The sequence below is a fragment of the Eublepharis macularius genome, chromosome 7, assembly GCF_028583425.1.
Source record: "Eublepharis macularius isolate TG4126 chromosome 7, MPM_Emac_v1.0, whole genome shotgun sequence".
Taxonomy (NCBI): Eukaryota; Metazoa; Chordata; class Lepidosauria; order Squamata; family Eublepharidae; genus Eublepharis; species Eublepharis macularius.
The window spans coordinates 1,091,211-1,106,431 of record NC_072796.1 but is presented as its reverse complement, the minus strand read 5'-3'; the positions used below and the strand labels follow the sequence as shown (position 1 = coordinate 1,106,431).

The window sequence follows — 15,221 nt, the reverse complement described above, 5'->3', positions numbered from 1 at the left end:
ACGGCCACCCGTGTGGCGATTCCTTGGATAAGAGTCAGCCCCAGCTCCGCTTTCCGTGTTGCGCCCTTAGTTTGAAGAGGAGGTGAACTGAAGCAAGAAAGCGAGAGAAAATGTGGCTGCCCAGAGCCTCTGCTACAAGCGAGCGTGAGATGTCCGGTTGTGGACCACCTGCACTCTTGCTGCCCCTTCCTGGCTTTCTGGAGCATGAGTGGAGGTGCAAGATGCATCTCTTTAACTCAAGGTGTTTTTTATTAGTGGATTTAGTGGATTTAGAAAAGTGGAAGTTTGGGGGGGGGGTCTCTTGATGTTCTCCTTGGAGTGTTTTAAGGCAGTCTTGAATTGGATAGTCCAGTTTCTTTAAAAATACATCTGCAGGTGAGAATATAATGTTCTTACCACTGGAGTATATTATTGCCAGGACAAAAGGTGGGAAATTACTCTGTCCTTCTGCGTGAGAAATGTCAGCACATGTTGGGCAACACAGGCAACTTGAAGTAAAACTCGCGTTATTCAAGACCTCACTAAAAGTAGGAGTACAACTATTGGAGCATCAAGTCATGTAGTAGTTGTTATACAACACATTGGAAAGGTACTGCCTTTGGGGAAGCAGTGTGCTTCAGGTAGCCTGGGAACCTGTTGGGCTTTGGGCTGTTCCTTAGCAAACTGCAGGTTGTTTGCTCCAGCCTGAGCCCAGCTGAAGAAGTGGAGACGCTGGTTCCAGTTAAAGGATCTCAGGTAACGGGGCTGGGAGAGAGGCTTGCTTAAAACACAGGAGAGCCCCTGTCCGTTTGTAAGTGGATTGTGGATTTAGAAAACGTCAGCATTTACTTGCTGTGATGTTTTGCAGGTTAAGACAGGGGAGCAAGAATGGATTTTTACGACCCTCAGACGCTGGGTGTGATGGTCTTTGGTGGATTCATGCTGGTCTCAGCTCTTGGAATATTCTTAGTGTCCACCTTTTCTATGAAGGAGACGTCGTACGAAGAAGCCTTGGCAAAGCAGCGCAAGGAGCTGGAGAAAGCCAGCCAGCATAAGGTGGAGAGAAAAAAGAAAGAAAAACCTGCTGAGAAAAAAGGAAAGGCAAAAAGAAGAGATGAAAAGCCCAATGGGGGACTACTGGAGCTGGATCAAGGTTTGGCTGCCTCTGTTGGTCCTCAGGAGATGAGCCCTGAACCTACTTCAGATGTTGACCCACCAGGCTTTGAGCAGCCTGTTTCGGTGGTTTCTCCTCCTCCTCCTCCTCCTCCTCTGGAGAAGGAGAAGCATAGCGTTTCCCCTTTAGACAAGAAAAAGAAGGAGAAGAGAGGGGCAAAGGCCGAGCAGACCCCCAGTCCGGCAGTGTCTTCTTTGCCTATGGCTGTCTCCCAAGTTCAGGCTTCTGAGGTGCTTCCCAAGGAGGGGCCAGGAGGACCTGCTCTTCCACCAGCTGGGGCTCACCAGAATGCTCCGTTGACGGATTCCGTGGCAGTGAAAAAGCCAGAAGTGCCGAGAAACCAAGAGGAACTAAAGCAAGACGGGGCTTCCAAAAAGAAGACCATTGCCAAAAAGAAAAAAGAACCAAGTAAGTCTCTCTCTGCAGACAGCATATTGAAGACTGTAAGTTGTGTGTGTGTGTGTGTGTTATAATTTGCTCGTTTACAGTTTGCTCAGGTGAGTAAAACTCATTTCACCTCACTCCCTTTCCCTGGTCCCCAAAAGCCAGCCTGAACAAAATAATCTTACACTCTTCCTTGTATCTCTGGTGGAGCCTTTGATACTTAGAGCCGTGGAGAGTCTGTGGCCCGTTGCAGCCTATTTTTGAAGATGCGTGCGTTCTGTGACACAATTGCATGCGCCCAGGGGTCATTTCATAGAAAAAGAACTGCAGGAACTCATTAGCATAACTCATTAGCATATGCCACACCCCTTGATCTGGCCAAAATGGCCAGGATTCGGCTGCTGCCAGATGGGGGAGTGTTACCCCACCTGGCAGTGGCTCGATCAGGGCCGTTTTGCCCACAATCCAGGCCAAAACAGTCCATTTTTGGCTATTTTGGGCACATTTTGGCCTGGATCAGGCCCAAAATGGCCCAGATTGGGTTGGTGCTGGGCAGGGGAGGGGTCCCCCCCCAGGCACCGACCCAATCCTGGCAGTTTTGGTCCTGACCCTGGCCGAAAAGGGCTCCAAAGGGCTGGAAATGGCCATTTGGGCCCTGTTTGGGCCCGGATCATGGCCAAAACAGCCTGGACTAGATCACTACTGGGGAGGGGAGGGTTCCCCCATCTGGCACTGACCAGATCCCGGCAGTGCTGGCCCCGATCCCGGGAGAAAATAGCCCAAATGGCTGAAAGTGGCCATTTTGGGCTTTTTGGACCAGGATCAGGGCTGAAAAGGACCGAATCTGGTCAGAGCCAAGTGGGGGAACCCTCCCCTGCTCAGTATTGACCCAGTCCAACCCCCTTTGGCCCCAATCCAGGGCTGAAACAGGCCCAAAACGGCCAAAAATGACTGGGGCAGAAACAGCCAGGACCATGTCCATGCCAGGTTTAGGAAGCTTCCCCCACCTGGCAACGACCCGATCCAGGCTGTTTCAGCCCCGATCTAGGCTGTTTTGGCCCCAATCCAGGCTGAAACTGCCCCAAATGGCCGACAATGGCCACTTTGGGCCCGGATCGGGGCCAAAACAACTGGGACCAGGTCAGTGCCGGGTGGGGGAGGCTTTCCTTGCCCAGCACTGACCCAATCCAGGCCGTCTCGGTCCCGATCCGGGCCGAAACGGGCCCAAAATGGCCAAAAATGACCATTTTTAGGCCCGTTGCAGCCCGGATTGTGGCCAAACCGGCCAGGATCGGGTCGGTGCCAATTGGGGGATGCTTCCCCCACCCGGCACTGACCTGGGGTGTGGAACAGGGCTGCGGAACAGGCGCATGGGCTTGGTCCAGGAGGGGTTCAGTGGCTCAGGACAAGGGGCCCACTTCCGAGCAGTCTTGCAGGCAGCGATCTCCGCCCCCCCCCCAAATATTCCTGGTGAGGCACTCAGGTATTTCCCTTAGAGATGAGCTTCATAAGGAAGAATGTAAGACTTTTTAAAATAAAGATGAAGGCTGGAAATTCCATGAGGTGGCTTAGTGTTTCTGTGGGCGTAAGACCTCCTCTGAAAGATTACCAGAACTGGCTGTACATTTATATGGTCTCAGGACTGTTTTTTTTTTTTGTGGGGGGGTGGTGGCAGGCTGTGTTTCCTCTGTGGTTGAACATTGTCAGCCTTTTCTTCCCCCTGCTCCTCCCTGTAGCGACTGCTGATGCTGATAACGTGCTTTACCTTCCGTACAAGACGTTGGTCTCTACAATTCATAGCATGGCGTTCGGCGAAGGTGAGGCTCAGCAACTGATTGAAATTCTGGCAGAGACGGCGGGAAGTCCTCAGGACGTGTGGCACAGGGTACGTGTACCTCTTTCCATGTGGAGCGCCCCGCTTTGACTGTTAACTCCGCCTTTGTCGTCCCGTGCCGTACTTTGCAGTTCTGTGCAATGTGTGTGTGTGTGTGTGTGTGTGTGTGAGGGCTTTATGATCACGGAGGCATAATCTGAATCTGAGTTGAGTTGTACTATTTCAGGCTGCAGCTGCCATGAGGGAATGTTTCAGGGGGGGTAACGGTGTTCGCCTGCAGTCTTTGAGTCCAGTAGCACCTTAAACACCAATGAATTTCCCCAGGGTGTAAGCTTTCATGCCTCAAAGCTCTCTTCATCAGATGCACGATGGAATGCTGCTCAGAACAAAGAATCTCCTCTTCACAGAAATTAGCATTCAGAACAGGCAAAGATGCTTCTCCCTGAGATGCAGTTTTTTACATAGAAGGAATATTTTAATGTGTTTGGATTTTTCATTATGTGACCCCCGTCTACACGAACTATGAATTGGTATAGCCCAGACACTGGGGTATTACTTCAGTGGGAACGATGCCAGGCAGGCAAGCAGATCCGACTAGGTGCGCAGAATGGGAACTCCACACCATCCTCTGTCAGTGGGCCTTGCTCTGGGGGGGGGGGCAGTTAATCATGGGGAGATGTTACTATTTGGATCCTTTTGCCTCTGGCACACACATGCCTTGGGGCAGCCCCGGATCAAGGTGAATCCAGGTGTTATGTACTAGCCTGATGATGTTCTTACTTATAAAATGTGGTCGATGAGAGAATTGTGCTTGGAAAGACAGAGTTCTCTCTCTCTCTCTCTCTCTCTCTCTCACACACACACACACACACACACACACAGCTGCCTGAGGGTCACCTCCTCTCCCTCCCTTCTTTCCCCCAAACCTCCAAAGGTTTTTGCAAATCGCTGCAGCTTCAGGACTCGGCCGTGTGTGCCCATGTTGTCAGACTGGTTCTGCTGAGATTCTCTGGTTCTGCTGGGCTTTGTTAGTTCCTTCTGAGAGGCTCTGGATGCTCTTGTGTGTTTGGCTAAGGCTTCTTTGTCCAGGAGAAAGCGTGGGGACCCCCTCCCCCCAGGATAAAATGGAGAGTATCGGGGGGACCTTGTTTGGGGGCCTGTAGCATTGACCCCAGTCTTCTTGAAATTTGGAGGCTGCTCAGTGGACAGCCAGCCCTCACTCCCCTGCGATTTTGATGTAGTTTGCTTGAAAAGTGGCCCTCCGGCCCCCTGAAAAGATCCCCCCATAAGGAATAATGGAGCCAAATGTACTTGGATTTCCAGGAAGGAAAAACTGAGGATATCAGGAAACTGATACTTTTGCCCTTCCTGATACACACATCTGGAAAATACTGATTTTTTTTTTTACTGTGTATCCCTGTGGCCAAGCACCTTGCCTAAAAAATGGTATGTTTGAGACGGGTGGATAATGATCAGGGCACGGTGACCCAGGGATAGCTGCTTCAGGGACGGGCTGGTTATCTTCCCCTTTCAGGCGAGAGGCGCTGCTGCGTCTTCTTGTAGCCAAGCCTTTTTCACCAAATGGCTGCCCCCCCCATGTTTGCTTTCATTAGCTAGCTATTAATTGTATAAAGATCTAGCAATCAGAGCTAGTTTTCTCCTTTAACTAGATCATTTTGGGCTGTCCGCTAAGATGGATGTGTTTGGAAAGAGCCATTTAAAAAACTTTTCTGGCAGAAAGAAATGACGTCTGAGATGTTAGAAAGAACAGAGCATAGCTGGGGTGAAGAAATGAAAGTTAGCAGGGCTAAACTGATGAAGTTTAGCTAAAGTAACTATTGGTATCCCAGTATTTAACATAGGCTAGGCTATGAAGTTCCCCCAGCGGACTGCCCAGTTCTTTATGGGGAATCGTTGTGATACTTGGGTATATTCTTACTCATAAGAAGGAAACAATGAACAGCAATTGGTTTTTCTTTGGGGTTAAATGTATTAGAATTTCAGTGATGTTAGAAGTGGAACGCGATATAGCCAATAACTTTTGAGTTTTTGCAAGAAAAGTGCTCCCGGAGTAGGTAATCCCCCTCGAGGCCCCGTGATGCTACTACAGTTCTTAGGATCCCTTGTGTGACAGCTAAGAATGTCCATCAGATTTTAAACTGGTTTACATTTATACGTGCATTCTGCCTCTAGCATATATTGTCTAAGGGCCAAGCTACAAGTGATGAATGACACCTGGACGGCAAGTGGATTGAGTGGAGCGCAAGTGAACAGGGAGAAATACACTTGCCGTTCAAGTGTCATTCGTCACTTGTAGCTTCGCCCTTAGTTAAAAATTACATCTTCGTAGCTGATTAAACATTTTTGCAAGTACATCTTTTAACTCTACAGTGAAATCCCAAGGAAACCTTATAGCAAAGCATCTTTGAAGATGAATGTATGAACCTGCTTTATAGTGACTAAGCCATTTCTCCATCCAGCCCTCTCTTGCCTTCTCTGAGGAGCAACACTGCTCCCAGATCTGAGGCACGGTTTTTTCTCAGCTCCGCTACTGGACAGGATCTTTTCAAACTGGATCTGGGATCCATCGTATGGAGGCACAGGCCCTCCTGCTGTGTTGCTCTGGTTTCTCCTGGTGGTGTATTATGGGGTAGTGGTAGTGGTAGCTGGCCGTTGTTTGGTGAAGGATAAAAATTAAATAGCAGATATAAATTGTATATAAGCAGGAACTTGTCCAGTGTAGCATTCTGTCGTTAAGATACTAAGCCCCGAAGCGCTTCGCTGATCCAGGCGCAAGAGAAGCGCTGAGGCTCTGGATTGGTTTGTTTTCTTCAGATGGTTGGTTCTTGTTCTAGGCAACCCAGAAGAGCGATCCCGTCGCGGTTCTCAAACGGCAGCTAGAAGAGAAAGAGAAGCAGCTTCTAACTGAACAGGAAAATGCTACTGCTGCAAAAACTAAATTGAGGGAACTTTCAAAGGTAGGTTTGGATAGCTTTTTAAGTACTGCCGTAAGAAAGTCTCGAAAATGGGGCTTTGAATATTTGGAGAGCGAAACTCCCAGGGCGCCCCAGGGCTTTTGTGTACTCGCTCCCTTCCTCGTACCTTCCGCTGGTGATGTGAGTGTTCTGTTATGAAGCATTATGAAGCTAGTCTGTTTGCTGTAATCTGGCCATTTTAGCTGTTCATGTTCTCTGACAGGCGGGTTCAGGGTGGATTTTGTCAATTACCAGCCACTCATCTGAAAGGTGTGTTTTGTACATGTTCTTTCTTTCTTTCTTTCTTTCTTTCTTTCTTTCTTTCTTTCTTTCTTTCTTTCTTTCTTTCTTTCTTTCTTTCTTTCTTTCTTTCTTTCTTTCTTTCTTTCTTTCTTTCTTTCTTTCTTTCTTTCTTTCTTTCTTTCTTTCTTTCTTTCTTTGGCTCAGTCTAGACATTCCAGTTGCCCACAGTCGCTGCAGAGAATGTGAATCAGATGCAGGTACCCTGGACTTGACTTGTTAAGAAGACCAGGGCACCTGGATCTGACTCAAATTTTCTGCAGTGACTGTGGGCAACTCATTTTTAAAGCCCCGCAGGAGCCCTGTGTAGCTTGGGCTTTGGCAGAGGAGGAGGAGGGGTTTCTGCCTCCCCCCACCCCACATTGTTTTCTTGAGCCAAAATGGCCTCAGGGAGATGTTATTTGTCCTATTTTGTAACTGCGTGTGCTGTATTCACTGAATTGGGCCCCGGTGGGAAATCTGGACCCAACTCATTGAAAAATTGTCACGTCAAGTTTGGTCCTAACTGTTGACCTTCCAGCAGCAAACTTTTCACCCCACACTGCCCCACTGTTGTGCAACAAGCAGTGTGTGTCCTGGACTAGGAAAACATGATAGTACAGCTGGAAATGGGCTGCTAGTATCCTTGGCAAGCTGGTGGTGGGCCTCCAGCAGCCATGCATGGCGTAATAATATCAGTTTCAGCTTATGTATCAGTTATTTACTTAATTATTTATTTATGTCATTTATAGTCCCCCTTTCTCACTGAGACTCAAGGCGGATTACATAGCTTGAGATTAGTACAATCAGTATCGAGGACATTTCCATAAACAACACCATAGGGTAAATAAATACAAGTTTACAAAGACATAGCATTAGCAAAGATCCAATACAGTGTTGAGGAAATGCTGAAACAGAACATAATCAATTCTAGGATTGACATTAGACAACATGAAGCACAGGTAGTACATAGGAGTACATATTCAAAGCAACAGATTATATGCAAGGCAACATAGTGGTGAAGTCTCTGGTCCCTAACTCATTAGCGAAGCATCTGAGACCCCCTCCCTACAATACAGCCCTCCTATCTGAGTAAAAAGCCATTTTGAATAATTCGGTTTTGCATTGTTTGCAGAAAGCCAAGAGCATGGGGGCTCTCCTGACCTCCTCAGGCAGGCCGTTCCACAGGGTAAAAGCCAGCACAGAGAAAGCCCGTGTACGGGCTGCTGTTGATTTTGCCCATGTGCAGCCTGGCACCTGCAAGAGACACTGATCAGATGAGCGAAGCTACCGTGGAGGAACATAGGGAGGGAGGCGGTCCTGTAGGTATGCCTGTCCAAGGCCGTGAAGAGCTTTGTATGTAATAACCAATACCTGGATCTGAGCACAGTAACTGATAGGTAGACAATGGGGTGACTGTAGGATGGGAGTGATGTTCAAGCTCCTGCTCGCTCCTGATAACAGTCGAGTTGCAGCATTTTGCACCAATTGCAGCTTCCTAGTTAACTTAGATGGGAGACCGATGTATAGTGCATTACAATAGTCAAGTTTTGATGTTACCATAGCATGGATCTCTGCCACACCTGTGCTGAGTTGCCTCAAGAGCTGTCCGGGGAATATTGCCGGTTTGAGACCCTCGCCCTCTTCCAGCTCTTGCTAGTGAGGTCTTTCTTCTCTTGAAGGAGGTTGCAGCGGAGAAGGCGAAGGTCCACGTTGCTGAGAACCAGCTGAAGGAGCAGCTGCTGGCCCACGAGCAGGAGAGGGCTGCTCTGCAGACTCGCATGCAGGCGAGTTACCAGGATCATGTGACCGAGACCCAGCAGCTGCAAGGAAAGGTGGGAGACGTTGCATCACAAATGAACACTAACCTCTTGTCTTGTGTGGTGTTGCTGCCAAGGTATGGCGTTGCAAAGCTATTCCTAAATGCATTCATTGATTCACATAAAATTGAATTGTAAGGGCTAAAAACACTGGCCAGTACAAGCCTGCGAGAACAACATATTTTGTACACAATTCAGGTAACTGGGTGTCGTATCAAAAGGAAGCATTGCAGTTTTATGATAGATTATCCCTAGCTGGATATATATCACATTTTGCCAGGGAAATTTATATTTAGCCCTATAGATGTGCAAACATATGATTTCTGCTAAATATTCATCCCATGACACATTAAATGCATGAATCTTCCATAGTAGATTTGATGTTAAGTAGATCGCAGCTCCAGGGACTAGAAGGCAGGACAAAGTAAATTTCTGGGCACCGGAACCTCTCCTTAAGTGCAAAAAAGGAGAAAAGGCAGTAAAAATGGTGCCATTCACCTTTCAAAGGGAGAAGAGGCAGTCCTCCAAAACGGTCTTTCTTACCCACTTGCACGAGTGTCTGAGTGTCTCCATGCTGAGAGAGCAGTGCCGTGGCTTGGAGCGTTATACAGCAGCATGCTGCTCCCATACTCTCCAGAGCAGTCTTCATGTTATTAGCTACACTGGAGGTAGCCTAGCTGTCCTAGCTCATACCTTTCCAGAGACCATGCTGATGCTTATTTCAAAAAAGGTATTTATTTCCAAAAATTGCCCCTGAATTTCTCCACAGAAGCCAGATGCCTGGCTTCCAGTGTTGCGTAAGATGTAACTATGCCACTGGTGTGTGTGGGGGCGGGGAGGGGGGAATTGGGCTTGTTGTAACAGTGTATGATACACTGTTCACTGTTGTGAGGTCATTAAATTTGAATTATAGCAGACCCCTGAGGCACAAGTAAAAGAGAACATAAAAAGTTGTTTTCTAAACATATGAGAGCTGTTTAAACAGTTCATCAACCTTCCAAAGTGTGTAGCTGAGGCATTTACTTGCATATGTGCTAATTACAGCTTCATTAACGTTTAAAGTACATGTTACTAGAGGTGTGCGATTCAGGTTTCGGATTCTGGTAAAGTGCACGAATCTAACCCGATTTGCAATGATTTGGGATTTCCGAATCAAAGCTTCCCGAAGCAATTTGTATCACTTTGGGAAGCTTCAGGTCAAGGGATTTAAATGCCCCTTTCCATGATGCTTTACATGGAAAGAGGCATTTAAACCTGTGAATCAGCTGTTTGGTGGGGAAATCCAGGAGCCAGCTCCACGCAGGAGCCGGCTCTGCACTTCTCTGCCACCCAGCTAGCAGGCTTCCCCACCACCCTGCTGGCTGCTAAGGTGGCGGAGAAGGCAGCACAGGCCCCGCAGGAGCTGGCTCTGGGCTTCCCCACCACCCAGCTGGCCACTGTGGCAGTGGAGGAGGTGGTGCAGGCCCCACAGGAGCCAGCTCTGAGCTTTCCCGCCAGCCAGGTGCCCGCTAAACTGGCATAGAAGGTGGCACAGGCCCCAGCTTCGTGCTTTCTTGCAGCCCAGCTGGCTGCGGTGGTGGTGGAGGAGCTGGCTGCTCCCTGCTGCCCTCCTGGCCCCCAAGGCAGCGGAAAAGGTGGTGCGCGTCCCACAGGAGCCAGCTCCAGGCTTCTCCGCCACCTAGTTGGCCGCTGCAGCAGCGGAGGAGGCGGTACCAGCCTCACAGGAGCCGGCTCTGTGCTTCCCCGCCACCCAGCTGCCCACTAAGGTGGCGGAGAAGGCACCGTGGGCCCTGGAGGAGCTGGCTCCGTGCTTCCCTGCAGCCCAGCTGGCCGCTGCGGTGGCAGAGGAGTCGGCTCCGTGCTTCCCTGCTGCCCTGCTGGCCGCTAAAGTGGCAGAGAAGGCGATGCGGGTCCTGCAGGAGCCGGCTCTGCACTTCCCCGCCACCCAGCTGGTTGTCTTCCTTGCTCCACAGCCAGGTACGTGTGGTGGGGTGGGGGTGGGGGTGCTGGTGCAGGTGAGGTTGGGGTGCAGAGGAGGGGAGAGTAGTTGGGGGCTGGAGGTGGGGGGGGGCTGGGAAACAGGCAGCTTCCCTCTCACTTCAGTATGCTCCAAATCTTTATGGAGCATACTGAAGCAATTTAAATACCCGAAGCAATTTAAATATCTGAAGCTTTCAGGGTATTACAGATAATTTTCCCGCTTCGGGTAAACATGAAGTGGGAAAAACAAATCTTCCCCAGGTGCACACCCCTACATGTTACCATTAGAACTGCAGAGACTTGCAGCTTAGTAAAAGGCTAAGATTTTAATCAGTTGGGTATTAACCGACGGATAACAAATTGAAAAGGGGACTAGACCAGGCTGTCCTCTGTCACCACAACTGTTTATTTTAGCAATGGGAATTTGTCCTTCACAATTAAGACAAGACTCTAAAGTTAAAGATTTGGAAATGGATGATGAAGAATTTATGATGTTGTTTTGATGATTTTGAATCCACATGAGACACTATAATATGTTATGGAACACCTTGCAAGATTTGGAACTTTTTCGGGATTTAAAGTTAATAGGAAAAAAACTAAAATAATCGCCAAGTTTTTGACAAGGCAAGAAGAAGAAAAAAAATTGAGGAACTGTTGGGATGTGAAATAGCAGTAAATCCAGTGAAATATTTGGGCATAAATTTAACAGGACAAAAAGAAACATTATTTGAAGATTATTATGAAGTACTTTGGAGGAGAATTCAAAAAGATCTTGAAAGATAGTCCAAGTTAAAGTTGTGCTGGATAGGAAGAATTTCTGCAATCAAAATGAATATTTTACCAAAAATTAACTTTCCCTTTCAAATGTGTACACTGTACACATTCTTTCAAATATATACACTGTATACCCACTGTATACCCATCAGTATAAAAGATAGGATACTGTCAAAACTTGCAAAGACAGATAAATCAATTCATTTTGAATGGCAAAAAAACAAGAATAAGATTTAAGGTACTACAAGATGAAAAAAGAAGAGGAGGATTGGTGGTACCAAACATTAAGTTATACTATGAAGCAGCTGGTTTGGTTGGGATTACAGATTGGATTAAAAACCCAAAGAATAGAGTAATATGATTAGAAGTGGCTGATTTGTCTGAAGGGCTACACAATTACCTTTGGGCGAAGAGAAGAACAAGGACACAACAGAAAAGCCACGCGAGAAGGGACCGCTTGAGCCAAATCTGGGACTCAGTAAGAATGAGGATAAGTCCTCCAATATCACCAATATTCTCACCAATTGATGCCTTTTGTGATAAGAACCAGAGAAAAATCAGTGACTTTATTACTTATCAAGATATGATAAACTCTCAAGGGAAGATAAAATCATGGCAAGAAATTTGTGACAAAGGAAAAGAAATACAACGGCTGATCTATTTTCAAGCAGTCTCCAGATTAAAGGGAGCTCTTAAGGATTACAGAGGCCAATTGAGGGATGTGAATGATTTTGAGAAGATAATTATATATAAAAAAAAGAATAACATCTTGGGCCAAATTTACACATTTCTACTTCAATATGATACAGAAACAGAACAAGTTAAAACTTCTGTGCTAAAATGGATGCAAAATTTGGGAGAAGAAATAACATTTCAACAGTGGGAAAATTTATGGACTAAGGGCATAAAATTTACAACAAGCCAAACACTGAGAGAAAATTGGTACAAGATATTTTTGATGGTACATCATACCAAAAGGTATTGAAAAAACGGATAAGAAATATGTAGGGTCATGTTGGAAATGTAAGGAAGCAGACGGCTCCTTTTTCATATGTGGTGGTGGACATGTGAAAAACATTTTTAAAATTGGAAAGATATACATGCTGAGATTCAGAAGATTTTTAAAATTGATTTTGCTGTGAAAAATGTTGTTGGGAATAATACCAGATCATGTTGACAGAACACTACATGGACTGTTTAGGTATTTGCAGATGATGCCAAGAGTGGTAATGGCAAGCAAATGGAAAGGAGAAGAATGTCCAACCAGGGAAATTTAGAAAAACAAAATGTCAGAATATGCGGTGATGGTAAAACTGACAAGTTATATAAACAGAAGGCCAATTAAAGAATTTGAAAAGAAATGGGAAAACTATTTTTCTTTCAACTGATAAAATTCATAAGATGTTTTAGCTCTCTAAATTTGAATATGATTACACTTTGATATATTTCATAATTTGACTGTAAGATGATTAAATAAAGATAACTGGTAAAATAGAATGTATGATAGATAATATTGAAATACTGGTAAAAAGTCATGGTTAAGAAATATATAAGTAAAAGGTAATGATAAAATAGGGGAAATAAGGACTTTTTTATTTTCTAAGATAAGGAGTAGATACAGGTTTAAATTCCCAATATTATTTTAGCACTCTTAAAGTTTATGGTAATTAGTTGTATTAAGAAATCAGCATTGTTATTGTTAAGAAAAGATAATGATAAGATAGGGGTAATATTGGAATAATGAGTTGTTTTTTTTTAAGATGAGTAGAAATAGGTTTGAATTCTGCACATTTATTTGAAAATAAATGCACTAACCAGTTTTAATTAATTATTGTAATACCTCTAAAGGTTCTGATTTTTGTACTATGTACTTGAATAATCTTTGTAGCACACAGCTTTATATTTGTTTTTCTTGTCCCCTTGCTTCATCCCTCCTTTTTCTGTATTCCCTTTTTGCTATAATAAAATAAAATATGTTTTAAAAAGAAACCACCTCTGAATGATATTTATCCAGCCTGTTATCACTCAAGGCCCTTCCTTGCAAACAGGTGAGTTTCTGTCAGGTTTACTCAGCCTAAAGACCAGATTAGATCATTTCACTCACAGGGTCCTCTGAACGTCTCTAAACTTACCAGTATGCCTTCTCCCCAAGATAAAGACTTTGGCTTTGTCTGGACTGCTCACTACTAGAGAGAAGCCTAGCCAGTCACTCTGCCCTCCTCCTGAGGCACACCTGGAGCTACCTCACAAGAAGCTGCCTCAGACGGAGTCAGTCCATCAAAGTCAGTCTTGTCTACTCAGACTGGCACCAGCCCTCCAGAGACCCGGGCAGGGGAAGGTCCTTAAAATCACCCCGACGCTCCACCCATCTTCTCAAAGGTGATTAGATGTTGCAGCAACATTCCAGTCAGCTCAGGCTCTCTCACCTGGTTGGCTGTTTCACATTCACAGCCTGGACAACCTCCTGTCTGTCATAGGTCGCCATCCTATCCAAAGTCAGCCTTGGTGAGGTGCCCTACTCAGGAAATCCCCTTGAAGTAGTATGATTGAGGATAAATAGAAGGCTATTTTTTTTCACCAAAATGGATGGGAAAACTTCAAAGCCTCCACATTCCTTTTATAACTACTGTCTAATATATATCCAGAGACAAATCTGACATTAAAAATGGCAACATCCAGAAACCAGTGGGAGAACACTTCAGTCTACCAGGACATTCTATCAAGGACTTAAAGGTCACTGTAGTTCAACAGAAACCTTTCAAAAACAAAATCCAGTGGGAGGCTGCTGAATTGGAATTCATATGTAAATTTGACTCAGTCAGGCTTGGATTGAATAGAGATTCGGAATGGTTATCTCATTATCAGAAGTAACTGACTTCATTATCAGAAGCAAACTGATCCCATTATCAGAAGTCACTGATTGCATCTACTCCCCCCTCCCCTCCCCACCTATATATATCTGACCAGTTTCTTCATACCCTCCATGCATCTGACAAAGAAAACTGTGGTTCTCGAAAGCTTATGCTACCGTAAAGTTGGTCAGTCTTAAAGGTGCTACTGGACTCTTTTCTATTTTTCTAATATAGAGTTACTATAGTGGACGGCTACCCCCTGCTAGACCAAAAGCATCCTGAGGTCATCCTTGAGTGCCCACTGCTGTTTCTCAGCATGACTTACAGATCGCTCAGGAATCCTTGGTTCTAGCGGAACAATGACTGTGTCCGTGTCTGAGTGATCTGAAGAGGTGACGCCGAACTAGCAGGAGCTACCAGCTGATTCTCAACCGTCCTTTTACTTCTTCATGTCATTCCAACAATCCAAAGAAGCACCTCAGGCTCTCCAGGGAAATCCATGAAACCCCAGGGGATGAGCACACACTAGAGTTTCTTCAGTCTTCCACAGTTTTGAAGAATTTAGGCAACCACCAGCTTGGTTCTAGTCTTTAAAAGGACAGATGCATTTCTAAAGGAAGACGGTTCCAGGATGGAACTGAAGGCTGCTGTAGTCCTTACAGAAACAGAGAACTTCAGCGTTGAATGCCTCAACCTGAATATCCAGAGTTCTCCTTAGCTTGATGGAACTGGCTGCCCCTACACTTGGGGGTTGCCTATGGGAGAAACACACAGTATCACGGTGACGTGAGCTTGGGAGAACGTTATAAGGATGCCTTCACACACAAAATATGGCCCAGACAAGAGACCTCTTGCTGCGTAAATTCCTTTGCATTTGGAGTAGTCCACCTGGCCGCCACCACCCATTAAAGAGTTGGAATATTTTTATGTAGATGCACAAAAATGTAAGTTATGGCCTGGCGGGGATGGACATCAGCCCCTTCCATATTCTCAGGGAATCTTTCACTAGATCATCTACAGTCTAACCTAGTAGATACCATATCAAGGACACAGTGAATGTTCAAGCAGACTACTTAAGCTGGAAGAAGATAGTCTGTGAAGCAGCAGGCGTTTTAGCAGCTAGTCCTCAGGTTTGATAAAGCCAAGCTAGGGCTCTGTCACATGTTAAAC

General features: G+C 45.8%; 1 protein-coding gene across 2 annotated transcripts in view; it reads left to right on the top strand.

Moving 5' to 3' along the window:
* The window catches only part of RRBP1 (ribosome binding protein 1), a 79,700-nt gene that overhangs the window by 14,635 nt on the left and 49,844 nt on the right, over positions 1-15,221 (top strand). Inside the window, exons 2-5 of one of the 2 annotated variants that reach the window (XM_054984660.1) lie at positions 848-1,561; positions 3,274-3,422; positions 6,227-6,349; positions 8,308-8,460. In XM_054984660.1, coding sequence (XP_054840635.1) covers positions 868-1,561; positions 3,274-3,422; positions 6,227-6,349; positions 8,308-8,460 — 1,119 coding nt within the window. In that variant the 5' untranslated portion in view covers positions 848-867. The remainder of the gene's footprint in view (positions 1-847; positions 1,562-3,273; positions 3,423-6,226; positions 6,350-8,307; positions 8,461-15,221) is intronic. The other variant, XM_054984661.1, reaches the window with a different exon arrangement.